Source organism: Corythoichthys intestinalis, chromosome 22 (assembly GCF_030265065.1).
Source record: "Corythoichthys intestinalis isolate RoL2023-P3 chromosome 22, ASM3026506v1, whole genome shotgun sequence".
Taxonomy (NCBI): Eukaryota; Metazoa; Chordata; class Actinopteri; order Syngnathiformes; family Syngnathidae; genus Corythoichthys; species Corythoichthys intestinalis.
The window spans coordinates 8,066,650-8,083,945 of NC_080416.1; the positions used below are offsets into that span (position 1 = coordinate 8,066,650).

Sequence of the window (17,296 nt, forward strand, 5' to 3'; positions counted from 1 at the left end):
TTTTTTTTTACTTGATGCTGTGTTATCCATGGTCATTTTGTTTAAGCTGTATAACATTACGTCTGGTTTTACATCGTTTTGTTTACTTTACACCTTTTACATGGTTGTTTTGTTTACATCTCTTTACTTGACACCTTGTTATCCATGCTCGTTTTGTTTACATCATTTTACTTTACGCATTGCATTCATTTTTTACTTTAGACCTATGTATGTATGTTTTTTGCATGGTTGGTCACCTTTTTACCTTACACTTTGTTTTACATATTGTATAAAGCAAGGCATAAACAGACCAACCATAACCATATAAGGGTGTTATGTAAAGAGGTGTAAACAAAAACACTATGTAAAACTAAGCGTAAAGTAAAAAAATGCGTGAAGTAAACAAAACTACCATGTAAAAAAGACGTAATGTAAAAAGGCATAAACAAAACAATCAAAATGGAATACAAGGTGTGAAATAAAAAGGTGCAAAGTAAACTAAATAAAATGAGCACGAATAACGAGGCCTTTAGTAAAAGGATGTAAAGTTAAAATATGAGCAGAAATAACTAGAAGTAAAAAGGTGTAAACAAAACGACAGTGTAAAACAAGGCATAAAGTAAAAAGATGTAGACAAAAAAACGACCATGAAAAAAAACAAGGCGTAAAAAGGAGTAAAGTAAGCAAAACAAGAATGGAATACAATGCGTGAAATATAAAGGTGTAAAGTAAACAAAACGACCATGTAAAACATGTAAAGTAAAAAGGTGTAATGTTTAAAAATGAGCAGGAATAACGAGAAGTAAAAAGATGTAAACAAAACGACCAAGTAAAACAAGGCGTAAACCAAATGGCCACGTAAAAAACGTCAAGTAAAAACGCATAAATAAAATGACAATGTAAAACAAGGCGCAAAGTAAAATGGCCTCAAGTAAGTAAACCTAGGCATCAAGTAAGATGTAAAATAAACAACGACAATGGATAACAAGGTGTGAAGTAAAAAGGTGTAAACAAAACGACCATGTATAAAAGACAATGTAAGGCGTAAACAAAACAACAATGGAAGTAAACTAAATAAAATGAGCACGAATAACGAAGCCTTTAGTAAAAAGAAGTAAAGTTATAACTAAGAATAACTAGAAATAAAAAGGTATACACAAAAAAGCGACCATGAAAAAAAAACAAGGCGTAAAAAGGAGTAAACAAAACAACCATGTGAAAAAGACAAAGTAAAAAAAGGCATAAAAAAACAACAATGGAATACAAGGTGTGAAATAAAAGGTGTAAAGTAAACAAAACGACAATGTAAAACAAGTGCAAATGCAAAAAAATGCTAACAAATAACAACAAAACGACAAGGCACAAAGTAAACTAAACGGCCATTTAAAACAAGGCGTAAAGTAAACAAAACCATTATGTAAAACAAGGCATAAAGTAAAAGGTGTAAACAAACTGAACTTGCAAAAAGACGTAAATTAAAAAGGTGTAAACAAAACGACAATGTAAAACAAGGCATAAAGTTAAAAGGTGTAAACAGAACAAGCACGAATAACAAGCCGTAAAGCAAAAAGATGTAAAGTAAACAATAAGACCAAGTAAAACAACGCGCAAAGTGAAAAGATGTAAAGTAAACAAAGCGACCACATAAAAAAGACGTAAAGTAAAAAAGCTTAACACAATGACAAAGTAAAACAAGGTGTAAAGTAAAAATGTGTAAACAGAACGACAATGTAAAACAAGGCATGAAGTAAACAAAACAATCATGTAAAACAAGACATAAAAAGGCGTAAACAAAATGACCGATGACGAAATGTATAACAAGTCGTAAAGTAAAAGGATTAAAGTAAAAAATGGCCATGTATAGCAAGGCGTATTGTAAACAAAATAACCAAACAACAAAGTGTAAAGTAAACAAAACGACCATTTGAAACAATCCGTCAAGTGAAAAGGTGTAAAATAAACAAAACGACCATGTATAGCAAGGCCTAAAATAAACAAAATGCTCATGTATAACATGGTGTAAAAGAAAAACGATGTATAACAAGGTGTAAAGTAAAAATGTGTAAATAAAATGACCATGTAAAAGAAGTACTAAAATAAAGAAAGCGACCATGTAAAACACGCCGTAAAGTAAAACTACCATGTAAAACAAGGCATAAAGTAAAAAAGTGTAAAGTAAGCAAACCGACCTTGCAAAAAGACGCAAAGTAAAAATGTGTAAAGTAAACGACACAAGCACGAATTACAAGCCGTAAAGTAAAAAGATGTAAACAATACGGCCACGTAAAACAATGCGCAAAACGACCATATGAAACAACGCGCCAAAAGGCGTAAAGTAAACACAACAGCCGTGAAAAACAAAGTGTAAAGTAAAATGATGTAAACAAAAACCACCATGTAAAAGAAGCCGGAGACAAAACGCCAGGTGTCAAGGTGTCAAGTAAAAAGGTGTAAAATAAACAAACGGCAATGTAAAACAACGTGTAAAGTAAAACGATGTAAATAAAACCGCCATGTAAAATAAGACGTAAAGTAAACAAAGCGGCAAAGGTGTGAAGATACAGACCATTTAAAACAAGGTATAAAGTAAAAACGTGAAAAGTAACAAAACGAGCATGAATAAGAAGGTGTAAAGTAAACAAAAAGACAACATAAAACAAGGTGTGAAGCATAAAGGTTTAAAGTAAACAAAATAACAATGTAAAACAGGACGTAAAAAGGTGTAAACTAAATGACCATGTATAACAAGTCGTAAAGTAAAAATGACTAAAGTAAAAAAACGACCATGTATAGCAAGGCGTATTGTAAACAAAATAACCAAATAACAAAGTGTAAACAAAACGACCATTTGAAACAAGGCGTAAAGTAAAAAGGTGTAAATGTAAAAATATTAGCACAAATAACAAGGCGTGACGTACAAAAGCGTAAAGTAAAAAAAAAACAAGTAACAAGGTGTAAATTGGTGTACAGTATACAAAACGACAAAGTAAAACAAGGCATGAAGTAAACAAAACAACCATTTAAAAGAAGGTGCAAAGTATACAAAACTACTATGTAAAAGACGTAAAGTAAAAAGGTGTAAACAAATCGACACTGTCAAACAAGGCGTAAAGTAAAACGGTGTAAAGTACACAAAACGACCACGTAAAACAACGCACAAAGTAAACAAAATGATCATGTGAAACAACGCGTAAAAAGGCGTTGCAAACAAAACCGCAATGTTAAAGAAGACGCAAACAGAACGACCACGTAAAACAAGGTGTAAAGTAAACAAAAACGACCACATAAAGAAGTAAACAAAATGAAGGTGTAAAGTAAGTAAACAGCAATGTAAAACAAAGTGTAAAGTAAACCTACGTAAACAAAACCACCAAGACGTAAAGTAAACAAAACGACGAAGGTGTAAACATACAGACTATTTAAAACAAGGCGTAAAGTAAAAACGCAAAAAGTATGAAAACGAGCACGAATAAAAAGGCGTAAAAAAGTGTACAGTAAACAAAAAACAACCATTTAAAACAAGATGTAAAAAGGCGTAAGTAAGCAAAATGACCATGTATAACAAGTCGTAAAGTAAAAAGTATTAAAGTGTAAAAACGACCATGTATAGCGAGGCGTATCGTAAACAAAATAACCAGTTAACAAAGCGTAAAGTAAAAAGTGTAAAGTAATGAAAAGGGACATTTTGAAACAAGGCGTAAATCAAAAATGTGTAAACTAAACAAAACACCCATGTATAACAAGGTGTAAAGTAAAAAGGTGTAAATAAAACGGCCATGTAAAACAAGGCGTAAAGTAAATAAAACGGCCATGTAAAACGAGGCGTAAAGTATAAAGGTGTTAAGTAAACTAAATGACCATGTATAGCAGGGTGTAAAGTAAACAAAACGCTCACGTATAACAAGGTGTAAAGTACAAAGTTGTAAAGAAAAACGACAATGTAAAAAAAGGCATAAAGTAACAAGGTGTTTTGTAAAAAAAATAAAATAAAAGCCATAAGTTAAACAACTATGTAGAAAATTGCGTAAAGTAAACAAAGAGACCACATAAAAAACGTAAAGTAAAAAGGCTCAACAAAAGGACAAAGTAAAACAAGGCGTGAAGTAAAAAGGTGTAAATGTAAAAAAAATGAGCACAACAACAAGGTGTAAATAGGTGTAAAGTCAACAAAACGACAATGTAACACAAGGCATAAAGTAAACAAAATAGCCATTTAAAACAAGGCGTAAAGTAACCAAAACTACCACATAAAACAAGGCATAAAGTAAAAAGTTGTAAACAAAACAACAATGTAAAAAATGGTGTAAAGTAAAAAGGTGTAAAATAAACATAATAAGCACGAATAACAAGCCGTAAAGTAAAAAACGGTGTAACGTAAACAAACCGACCATGTAAACAAAGCGTTAAGTTACTGTAACAAAACGACCATGAAAAACAAGGCGTAAAGTAAACAACACAACCATGTAAAACAAGGCATAAAGTAAAAAGTTGTAAAGTAAACAAAACGACCATGTATGGCAAGGCGTAAAGTAAACAAAACGCTTATGTATAACATGATGTAAAAGAAAAAGGTGTCAAGTAAAAACAACGACCATGTAAAACAAGGCGTAAAGTAAACAGGACGAGCACAAATAGCAAGGTGTAAAGTAAATAAAACGACCATATATAACAAGGCGCAAAGTATTAAGAAAGGGAAAGTAAAAGAAAAAGGTGTAAAGTAAATAAACCGACCATGTAAAACAAGCGTAAAGTCAACAAAACGACCATGTAAAACAAGGCGTAAACAACACAGGCATGTAAAACAAGGCATACAGTAAAAAGTTGTAAAATAAACAAAACGACCATGTATAGCAAGGCGTAAAGTAAACACGCTCATGTATAACATGGTGTAAAAGAAAAAAGGTGTCAAGGGTCAAAACAACGACCATGTAAAACAAGGCGTAAAGTATTAAGAAAGACAATGTACTGTACATCAAGGCGTAAAGTAAACTAACCGACCATGTAAAAAAGTGTAAAGTCAACAAAACGACCATGTAAAACAAGGCGTAAAGTAAACAAGACGCTCATGTATAACATGGTGTAAGAGAAAAAGGTGTCAAGTAAAAACTACGACAAACTACGATAAAGTAAACAAAATGAGCACAAATAGCAAGGTGTAAAATAAATAAAACGACTATATATAACAAGGCATAAAGTATTAAGAAAGACAATGTATAACAAGGTGTAAAGTAAACAAAACGACCATGTGAAACAAGCGTAAAGTCAACAAAACGACCATGTAAAACAAGGTGTAAAGTAAACGACACAGGCATGTAAAACAAGGCATACAGTAACAAGTTGTAAAATAAACAAAACGACCATGTATAGCAAGGCGTAAAGTAAACAAAACGAACATGTAAAACAAGGCGTAAAGTAAACAGGACGACCACAAATAGCAAGGTGTAAAGTAAATAAGAAAGACCATGTATATCAAGGCGTAAGGTGTTAAGAAAGCCAATGTATATCAAGGTGTAAAGTAAACAAAACGCTCATGTATAACATGGTGTAAAAGAAAAAGGTGTCAAGGGTCAAAACAACGACCATGTAAAACAAGGCGTAAAGTAAACAGGACGACCACAAATAGCAAGGTGTAAAGTAAATAAAACGACCATATATAACAAGGCGTAAAGTGTTAAGAAAGACAATGTATATCAAGGCGTAGAGTAAGCAAAACGACCATGTAAAACAAGGCGGAAAGTATTAAGAAAGACAATATAGTACCGTATATCAAGGCGTAAAGTAAACTAACCGACCTTGTAAAAAAAGCGTAAAGTCAACAAAACGACCATGTAAAACAAGGCGTAAAGTAAACAAAACGCTCATGTATAACATGGTGTAAAAGAAAAAGGTGTCAAGTACAAACTACGACCATGTAAAACAAGGCATAAAGTAAACAACACGAGCACAAATAGCAAGGTGTAAAATAAATAAAACGACTATATATAACAAGGCGTAAAGTATTAAGAAAGACAATGTATAACAAGGCGTAAAGTAAACAAACCGACCATGTAAAACAAGAGTAAAGTCAACAAAACGACCATGTAAAACAAGGCGTAAAGTAAACATAGTAATGTAAAACAAGGTATAAAGTAAAAAGTTGTAAAGTCAACAAAACGACCATGTATAGCAAGGCCTAAAATAAACAAAATGCTCATGTATAACATGGTGTAAAAGAAAAAGGTGTCAAGTAAAAACAACGACCATGTAAAACAAGGCGTAAAGTGTTAAGAAAGACGTACTGTATATCAAGGCGTAAAGTAAACTAACCGACCATGTAAACAAAGCGTAAAGTCAACAAAACAACCATGTAAAACAAGGCATAAAGTAAACAAAATGCTCATGTATAACATGGTGTAACAGAAAAAGGTGTCAAGTAAAAACAACGACCATTTAAAACAAGGCATAAAGTAAACAAAACGAGCATAAATAGCAAGGTGTAAAGTAAATAAAAAGACCATATATAACAAGGCGTAAAGTATTAAAAAAGACAATGTATAACAAGGCGTAAAGTAAACAAACCCACCATGTAAAACGAGCGTAAAGTCAACAAAACGACCATGTAAAACAAGGCGTAAACAACACAGGCATGCAAAACAAGGCATAAAGTAAAAAGTTGTCAAGTAAACAAAACGACCATGTATGGCAAGGTGTAAAGTAAACACAACGCTCATGTATAACATGGTGTAAAAGAAAAATGTAAAAAAAGTAAAAACAACGACCATGTAAAAAAAAGGCGTAAACAGGACGACCACAAATAGCAAGGTGTAAAGTAAACAAAACGACCCTATATAACAAGGCGTAAAGTGTTAAGTAAGACAATGTATATCAAGGCATAAAGTAAACAAAACGACCATGTAAAACAAGGCGTAACGTATTAAGAAAGACAATGTACATTAGGGCGTAAAGTAAACTAACAGACCATGTAAACAAGCAAGGTGTAAAGTAAACAAAACGACCCTATATAACAAGGCGTAAAGTGTTAAGTAAGACAATGTATATCAAGGCATAAAGTAAACAAAACGACCATGTAAAACAAGGCGTAACGTATTAAGAAAGACAATGTACATTAGGGCGTAAAGTAAACTAACAGACCATGTAAACAAAGCGTAAAGTCAACAAAACAACCATGTAAAACAAGGCATAAAGTAAACAAAATGCTCATGTATAACATGGTGTAACAGAAAAAGGTGTCAAGTAAAAACAACGACCATTTAAAACAAGGCATAAAGTAAACAAAACGAGCACAAATAGCAAGGTGTAAAGTAAATAAAACGACCATATATAACAAGGCGTAAAGTATTAAGAAAGACAATGTATAACAAGGCGTAAAGTAAACAAACCGACCATGTAAAACAAGCGTAAAGTCAACAAAACAACCATGTAAAACAAGGCGCAAAGTAAACAACACAGGCATGTAAAAAAGGCATACAGTAAAAAGTTGTAAAGTAAACAAAACGACCATGTATAGCAAGGCGTAAAGTAAACAAAACGACCATATAAAACAAGGCGTAAAGTAAACAGGACGACCACAAATAGCAAGGTGTAAAGTAAATAAAACGACCATATATAACAAGGTGTAAAGTGTTAAAGACAATGTATATCAAGGCGTAAAGTAAACAAAACGACCATATAAAACAAGGCGTAAAGTATTATGAAAGACAATGTATATCAAGGCGTAAAGTAAACTAACCGACCATGTAAACAAAGCGTAAAGTCAACGAAACGGCCATGTAAAACGAGGCGCAAAGTAAACAAAACGCTCATGTATAACATGGTGTAAAAGAAAAAGGTGTCAAGTAAAAACTACGACCATGTAAAACAAGGCATAGAGTTAACAAAACGAGCACAAATAGCAAGGTGTAAAATAAATAAAATGACCATATATAACGAGGCGTAAAGTACTGTATTAAGAAAGACAATGTACTGTACATCAAGGCGTAAAGTAAACTAACCGACCATGTAAAACAAGAGTAAAGTAAAAAAAAACGACCATGTAAAACAAGGCGTAAAGTAAACAACACAGGCATGGAAAACAAGGCATAAAGTAAAAAGTTGAAAGGTAAAGAAAAACGACCATGTATAGCAAGGCGTAAAGTAAACAAAGCGCTCATGTATAACATGGTGTTAAAGAAAAAGGTGTCAAGGGTCAAAACAATGACTATGTAAAACAAGGCGTAAAGTAAATAAAACAACCATATATAACAAGGCGTAAAGTATTAAGAAAGACAATGTATATCAAGGTGTAAAGTAAACTAACCGAACATGTAAACAAAGCGCAAAGTCAACAAAACGACCATGTCAAACGACGTGTAAAGTAAACAAAACGCTCATGTATAACATGGTGTAAAAGAAAAAGCTGTCAAGTAAAAACTACGACCATGTAAAACAAGGCATAAAGTAAACAAAACGAGCACAAATAGCAAGTTGTAAAATAAATAAAACGACCATATATAACATGGCGTAAAGTATTAAGAAAGACAATGTATAACAAGGTGTAAAGTAATCAAAACGACCATGTAAAAAAGGCGTAAAGTAAACAACACAGCCATGTATAACAAGGCATAAAGTAAAAACTTGTAAACAAAATGACCATGTGTAGCAAGGTGAAAAGTAAACAAAACGCTCATGTATAACATGGTGTAAAAGAAAAAAAGGTGTCAAGTAAAAACAACGACCGTGTAAAACAAGGCGTACAGTAAACAAAACGACCACATATAGAAACGCGTAAATTGTTAAGAAAGACAATGTACAACAAGGCGTAAACAAAACGACCATGTAAAACAAGGCGTTAAGCAAAAAGGTGTCAAGCGAAAAACATGTAAAAAACAAACATGTATTTCAAGGCGTAAGATAAAAAACATATGATTCAGGCATTCAGTTAAAATCAATACCTACGATTATGGACAAGGCACAGAGTAAAGAAAAAAAAAAAATTGTAGCAAGGCCATAGTCCTTTTTTATGCCTGACATGGTCCTTTTATTTTACGCCTGACAATATTTTCAGCAACAAAAATACCATGAGTATGTCCATTCTCTGTACCTGTGGGCCGGGCAACTCCTTGTATTGCTTCCTTTGTGCCACTTTGATGGGCGGCAGGTGGGTGACAGCCGAAACCAGGAAGTTCATTAGGATGTCCTCGCAGTTGGACGAATGATCCACCAGTGTTCTCAAAGACTGCGGCAGGTAGTGCGAGAACAGGTAGTGGTAGTACCTGTAAAACAGATTGTGTCGTCAGAATTTCTCAATTCAGGTTTACAAAAGGTTGACATTCAATGTTGAAAAGGTACTTGAACGATTATAAAATACTACAAACACTCAAAAATAGATCAATGGAACAAGCTTTGTTAATCTGATGGAAAAGTTTGATCTACTACCTAAATATATACTAGTTCTTTCTTTGCTTTTTTTTTTAGGATTGTGTTGTTTTGTGCCATAGAATCAAACATTTGTACTAATAAACCTCTAAAAACTGGAATGTTCATTTGTTGCTACCCTCCAACTTCAAACGGATTGAACGTCTATGGCCGACATTGGCAGTCAATGACAGGCAATAAGTTCATTTTGGGCCTTTTTACGTCATTTTGTGTCGATTTTAGGTCGCTTCCTTTTCCATTTTGGCCATTTACGGGTCACTTCCTGTTGATGTTGGGTTATTGAAACAGAACTGACTCAAAATCAACAGGAAGTCATCTATAAATGCCCTAAAATGAACAGGAAGTGGCCTGTAAATGCCCAAAAAAAGAGTGGCTGTGAATGTTCTGGTTTCAGTGCGTTTGACGGCCCTAGACGTCCTATCCAGTCAGAAAGAATTGGACATCTAGTATCAACGTAGACACTATTCTAATAGATTTTGGAAGCAACCTGTTGGTTACTTTTATTTTTTTCTTTAAAACTGGAGAAAACATATTTCCCATATGAAATTAAAAGAATCATATCTCCGGTTTTCCGTGGTCAATCGGTGACAAATAAAAACAGAGAGGTTAAAATTTGAGTCAAGTTGACGTTAGCGCTCTATGTCAAATACTTCATTTTTTACTTGCTTTAAAGATGCCACGTGATTGAACAGGCTGGTGTGATCATAGAACGGCAAGCTTGAGTCTGATTGTTATAGTCATGAGTCATGTGATTATTGTTGTGACGTCTCATTGGTGAAACTGGTAGAGCCACTGTTGGGGTCGCTGACCAAAAAAAAGTCCAAACTAGTACTGTAGGTAGAATTAAAAGGAAAAATGTAACAACGAGGGTAGCCCAAAGTAGCGGAGTTAAGAATAGCGTTTCTTCTTCACAAATCTACTCAAGAAAAACCATAAACTTTGGCTTAGAAGAACTATTCTAAGTACATTTCTCTCAAAAACTTAAGTGCTGCAACGATTAATCGATTAACTCGAGTAATTCAATTAGAAACAAAGATTTGAAATAAATTTTGCTGCTTCGAGTATTCGTTTAATTAAAGTTGCGTTATAATTAGGGTTGTTCCGATCATGTTTTTTTGCTCCCGATCCGATCCCGATCGTTTTAGTTTGAGTATCTGCCGATCCCAATATTTCCCGATCCGATTACTTCTTTTTTTTGCTCCCGATTCAATTCCAACCATTCCCGATAAATTTTCCCGATCATATACATTTTGGCAATGCATTAAGAAAAAAATGAATAAAACTTGGACGAATATATACATTCAACATACAGTACATAAGTACTGTATTTGTTTATGATGACAATAAATCCTCAAGATGGCATTTACATTATTAACATTCTTTCTGTGAGAGGGATCCACGGATAGAAAGACTTGTAATTCTTAAAGGATAAATGTGACTTTGTATATTGTGACTAAATATTGCCATCTAGTGTATTTGTTGAGCTTTCAGTAAATGATACTGTAGCCATTTAACTGCCCAAATGCATGGTGAGAAGTGCAACCATGATTGTGCGTCGTGGTACCACTTGATATATCTTCTCTGCGTTGGGAAATAACATAGGGTGTTAAGAAAAAGATCACTTACTACCTTTCTTCCCCACATTGCTTCCCACGATATTTCTAATCGTAGGGAGAGGGATTGTAAGGCTTTAGCCAAATAAAAAAAGGCTCCAAAGGCTGCCAAAATTCACTCTACTCATTTTACGCAGCCTTTTAGCTCTATATATAGGTAAATCGGCGCCATTACAAATTGAACGCGACAATGCGTGAGTGGGTCGTGCAGTGCATGCGTTAATTGCGTTAAATATTTTAACGTGATAAATTTTTTAAAAAATTAATTACCGCCGTTAACGGGATAAATTTGATAACCCTACCTTAAGCCTAAACTAAAGATTCTGGATGAGTGTAACATATAATGTCTGTAATGTTAAATACAATTAGAAAACGATTTCATTATAAAAATATATATCTAAGGCATGTCCGATATTTTTTTTGCCGATTCCGATACTTTGACAATGACGTGATCGGACCCGATCAAGCGACATCTCTAGTTACAATGGTTTGTTTTGAAAGTGTTTGCATTTAATTTTATCGATTTGGGTGGATACTCAGCCCTCTAGTGGCAACATTGAATATGACATAACTCATTTCACATGGCTGAATCCAGCTGCTCCCTGTTTAGACTAACATAAGCTAAGTTTTTGTTTGAGCTAATGTTTTTTTAAATGCATTCGTTATTAAGTTTAGAGGTATATTTAGCCGTTTTTGTGGGAATATGTGTTTGAAACATTTGTTAAAGAGCATTGTTAAAAAAAAAAAAAAAAAAAAAAAGAAAAAAAAAAGACTTTTGTTATGTCAGTTATCAAATTGTCCTTGTGTTGTACTTAGATCCTCATTAATTTTTTTACACCGTTTGAGGCTCAGCTCAGTTATTTAGATTTTTTATGTTCCTTATCCGATTACTCGATTATTCGATCTAACAAGTTCATCGATTAATCGACTACTAAAATAATCGATAGCTGGAGCTCTAAAGTAAATGTAACGTGGTAAATGTAACGTAGTAAATGCAACGCGCCCACCTCTACACAAATGTTATTGTGCCCATGGAATTCCAACATCAGCAAATTGCCACTAGATGGTAGTAACTACAAACTAAACATAGACCAGTGTTTTATTTTGAAATACAAACAGGGTATTTTATTTTTATTTTTAACGCAGTAGTTGCCATTGACAGCAATAGACAATGAATCTTTTTTAAGGCAATTAAGGCACATGCCCCGCTCAGATTAAAATGACAGAAGTGTAATGTCCGCTTGTTACTTGTTACTTGTTTTTTATTTGGCGCCCTCTGCTGGCGCTTGGGTCCAAATGATTTTATGGGTTTGGGGAGTGAGCTTAGTGTAATGACATCAACAATGGGGAGCTACTAGTTTATTTTTTGATTGAACATTTTACAATTTTTTTATAAAACGAAAACAATAAGGGGTTTTAATATAAAATTTCAATAACTTGTACTAACATTTATCTTTTAAGAACTACAAGTCTTTCTATCCATGGATCGCTTGAACAGAATGTTAATAATGTTAATGCCATCTTGTTGATTTGTTGTTATAATAAACAAATACAGTACTTATGTACCGTATGTTGAATGTATATATCCGTCTTGCGTCTTATCTTTTCATTCCAACAATAATTTACAGAAAAATATGGCATATTTTATAGATAGTTTGAATTGCGATTAATTACGATAAATTAATTTTTAAGCTGTAATTAACTCGATTAAAAATTTTAACAGTTTGACAGCCCTAATTTTTATTATTATCATTTTTAAACTTCAATTTACTTGAGTACAAAAAGATTAAACATAAAGAGACTGGATGTCTGTCACAGTTAGTAGCACAAAAAATATCCATCACTCCAGTTAAAATAAATTAGATCTCGATCATCATCTGTTGCAGTCATTCTTTTACCCACCACTAGAGAGTGCCAGTACACCACTAAAATGGAAGAATCACTCCTCAAAACAAATAGTTTTGTGTATTTTTAAAGTGTTTCTGGTTGTATTGACAAGTAATACCTGTGGTAGAAGGCAGCCCCAGTCAGGACTATGGAATAGTCATTGGTCCATTTGGAGGTGTAGCCCCAGGCTTGCTTTAAAGGATCCCAAAAGTGGCTGCGGGGTGGATAACCCACTATCCGATCGGGAAAGCTTCGCCACACCAGGAAAGCAAAGTTCACCTACAACAGCATCACTATTACATATCTATTACATATTTATTACATATCTATTACATATAATGTCAATGTATACAGACCTCGCTGGTCAACAGCACCGTGTCTTCATCCAGACTGAGCACCGCATCGGTTTCTATAGCAACGTGAGGCAGGAAGCGACTGGTGGTCTGCGAAAGCAAGGCGGCAGTAAATCTCACGGCACCGCGGGCTACTTATTATTTGGCAGACGCTTTGTGAGATTAGAAGAATGAGTCAGTGATGATCTCGTTACAATAAATGAGCTTTTGCCAAGGCGGCTGTAAAAACAGAATGAGTGACGTGAAAGGAAATGGACCGAGATGTCAGATAGAGACACGCAGATGAAGATGGATGACAGAAGAAGCCAGAAATGAAGATTGAGGGAGAGTTTGGCCAAGTGTCGCTCGGGAGGGAGCGGAACGAAAACGGACCTTTCGCTTGCCGTCCGTCACGGTGAGGGGGACAGGCATGGGAGGCCATTTGCTGCGACTGGGGGGCGCTTTCTCGCTGTTCCATAGGATGATGATCTGGAGCAAGTCAACAGGAATACAAAATAGGATGACAACTTGGCAAATGGTCATTTATTGGCTGCCATTGACGGCGATAGACATCCATTTTGACTGGGACGAACGTTCATTGGATTGGACATCTATCGCCGTCAATGGCAGTGAATGTGTTATTATAAACAGGTAGGTACCTAAACAGTTACTGTGGGAATAAATTCAATTAAAATTTTAAAATAATGCAAATTAAACAAAACTATACAATGATATGAAAATTATTTATTATGAAAATAACAAAACTTTTCCATGTTAACAAATTATTTTGAAATTCACATTATAAGGGGGAAATCAACATTATATAATGGAAACGTTTATTTCCTGTTGAAATGAACGTTTTCTGAAAATCATTTTTTAAAAACTGTTGAATAACATAGAGAAGTTAATTGATAATATAAAAATAACTAGAGTTGTCCAACAATGACTTTTTAACTGATAACCGATATCCCAATATTGTCAAACTTGAAAAATCTGATACCGATATCAAACCGATACCGATATATATGCAGTCTTGGATTTAACATATTACGTCTAACGGTATTGCGATGCCTCACTGGATGCTTTAATAAAGCTAATGCTCACATAAAAAATCCCAAGCATCTTAGTTTGGAGACATCTAATGGTCATTGAGCATAACTGCTATGCTAAGCTGTGACCAGCCCTTGTACAAAGGCAGAAGGCTTTAACATTCACTTTGAAGGCAACATGCCTATTAACCCAAAACCAATGTTGATGTTATTCGATATCATTTTAAACCGCTTACATAGGCCGATATTATCGGTTACCCGGTAATATTGGACAACTCTAGATTAGGGCTGTCAAACGATTAAAAATTTTAATCGAGTTAATTACAGCTTAAAAATTAATTAATCGCAATTCAAACCATCTATAAAATATGCCATATTTTTCTGTAAATTATATATATATTCTGTAAAATAAATTGTTGGAATGGAAAGATAAGACACAAGATGGATATATACATTCAACATACGGTACATTAGGACTGTAGTGGGCATTTCACTCTACTGTCATTTAAATCTGTCAATGCTGTCCTCACTCCGAAGCGTCTACTTTTTCCAAAGCTAGACAGCTAGTGAACGACACCTTAATAATCAGACTTCTTCCTTTTTCATCTGATTTATTAATAAAATGGCCTCAAACCATTGACCTCTTTAGACCGTCGTAAAACTACAAAAAAAAGTACACAAGCATTGCATTAGCAACAACGTTAGCTTAGCACGCTATACAGGTTCACTAAACATAAACAAAAAGCGTCTCATACAAAAAATATAACATTTCGCTTACTAACATAATATGTACATTCTTTACAACAACCATACTTACGGACAAATCTTGTCCAAGGATCATATAAGCACAACATTACAACGTAGGCGTCAGCCCGAGACGTCGTGCAGCCATATTGAACTGGCAAGAAAACAATAAACCATGTCGCAAAGCGACCACAAGAGTTCGCTGTTAGACAGCACAAAAAGCCTTGCTGTAAAACTTACCAAAAGGCAGAATACTGTCTGAGCGGGACATATGCGTTAATTGCGTCAAATATTTTAACGTGATTAATTTAAAAAATTCATTACCGCCCATTAACGCGATAATTGTGACAGCCCTACTCTAGATATAACCATTTTTATGATATTCAAATTTTGGGGGGCGCGTCTACACACAAGTAGTTTGTTGGGATGTCCCGATCGCATATTTTTCCACTCGAGTCCAAGTCAACTGAGTCCTAATCTGATACCAAAAAAAAAAAGTGTTGTCCCACCGTGCCGCCTTCATAATGTGAATTATTTCTAAACAAGAATAATGTAGAAAAATGGTTGTCTTTCTTAAATGGCCCATTCCACTTAAGCTGCTGAGAACAGCCTCTCACTTACACAATGAGTTGCCATAGCACACTACCGCGTTTTACAAGCTAAACGATGATTGACAGATGTGTGCCTTTGACAGTTGAGCCACCAAGCTTCTATGGCAAGATCAAAGCTACATTCCTGTCAATGATCGTTAACTTTAAATAGCTAACTCCAGGGCACTGCTGACCAAGAAAAGTAGCGAGGAGGGAGAGTGAGAGGCTGTAAGAGCATGAAGCAGAAAAACATTAACTTTCTTAATTAAAAACCAGACACTTTTCACCCGATTCCGATCCTCTGAAAATCACGCGATCGGCCCGATTTCCAATCAATTGACCGAATCGGGACATCCCTAGTGGTTTGATGCACTTTCACTAAAATTATTATAATTTTTAAAGGGAACCACGGACAGAAAGACTAGTATGAGTTATAATAATTTGATATTTCATTGGAGTCATGATTTTCCCTATAAAGCACTCACAACCCACATGTGTTGTCTGTTTGTGCGGTAAAACCTGAAAGGAAAACACAACTGAAAAGAAAGTGCGGCTGGCATGAGCACGGAATTAGAAAACGCGGCTCATTTCAGACAGCAAGCAGACAACAATAACAAATGGATTGCGTAAAAGGGTTTATTGAACACACACAAAAAAAAAAACGCGATCGCGAAAACGTAGACAAAAAAGGGTCCGTGACAGTAGGTCGGAATCAATTAAAAAAAAAAAAAAAAAAGCCAATACACAAACTGTCAAATAGCAGCAAGTCAATATCTCCGCAAGCCGCCTAGGATCGGTTTAAAGACACTGCTGATGAGCTGGAATTGGATGCAGGTACGACATTGGGAATTCATCCCACAGCTCTGGAACAAAACAATCTGAACAGCAGCAGAATGTGAAATAATCAATCCAGTCGTCATACTAGCTTCGCTTGCTAGCTAACACAGCTATTCTCCCAGTCCAGGCCAACCGCATCATCACCCCCAGCGTACATTGCGTCCATAATACATGGTGGCCTCCGCAGGTCAAGACATACTAAATATAATAGATTTTTAAATCAACAGCAATATGTGTTTCTAATAAGATATTTTAGTAAAAGAGTACAATTGCGACATATTAGAGTCTATAGGTCTAAGTCCGAGGTTCCCTTTAAAGCTTATAAAACACAACATTCATTTTGAACTAACAGTCATTCCTCATTTTTGATGAAATTAAAGTCTTACTTGTGAGCAATACTTTGACTTGGACACCATCTGAAGCAACTTCATGATTGGCTGTGACTGCGACACCAATGGCGAGACGGCATGGATTACCGCGGTAAACTCCTGATTTGGACTGATACCTTAAACACACGCAAACATCTTTTATTATTCACCACACGTCTCACGTTTACAAGCGTACAAAGAAATGACATCAAGTTTTGCTTACCTAACCCCAGGTAGTAGAAAGGAAAATGCGCAAGATGAGTGGAATACTCCGGCAGCACGAGTAGACCCCCGGGCAGGGAGTTCCACATGTATTTGTTCCTTGATATGTGAGAAAATACTCGATCCTTAATGATCTGGTGACAGAAGAAAACAATTTTAGAGCCCCTTTTGATGCCATTTGTACTTCTCATTTCCACCAACAGGAGGGGTCCGTACAGCGGCGACCTCAGGCTGCCTGCACAGCTGTCTCCCATGGGGAAA

At 35.0% G+C, this 17,296-nt stretch overlaps 1 protein-coding gene across 3 annotated transcripts in view; it reads right to left on the bottom strand.

Moving 5' to 3' along the window:
* Nucleotides 1-17,296, bottom strand: part of ext1c (exostoses (multiple) 1c) — a 147,498-nt gene that overhangs the window by 4,559 nt on the left and 125,643 nt on the right. For 2 of the 3 annotated variants that reach the window (XM_057827194.1, XM_057827193.1), the window contains exons 6-11: nucleotides 17,037-17,169; nucleotides 16,832-16,950; nucleotides 13,619-13,714; nucleotides 13,250-13,336; nucleotides 13,012-13,172; nucleotides 9,059-9,230 (exon numbers count right to left, since the gene is read on the bottom strand). In XM_057827194.1, coding sequence (XP_057683177.1) covers nucleotides 9,059-9,230; nucleotides 13,012-13,172; nucleotides 13,250-13,336; nucleotides 13,619-13,714; nucleotides 16,832-16,950; nucleotides 17,037-17,169 — 768 coding nt within the window. Of the gene's footprint in view, nucleotides 1-9,034; nucleotides 9,231-13,011; nucleotides 13,173-13,249; nucleotides 13,337-13,618; nucleotides 13,715-16,831; nucleotides 16,951-17,036; nucleotides 17,170-17,296 lie in introns of all 3 variants that reach the window. The other variant, XM_057827192.1, reaches the window with a different exon arrangement.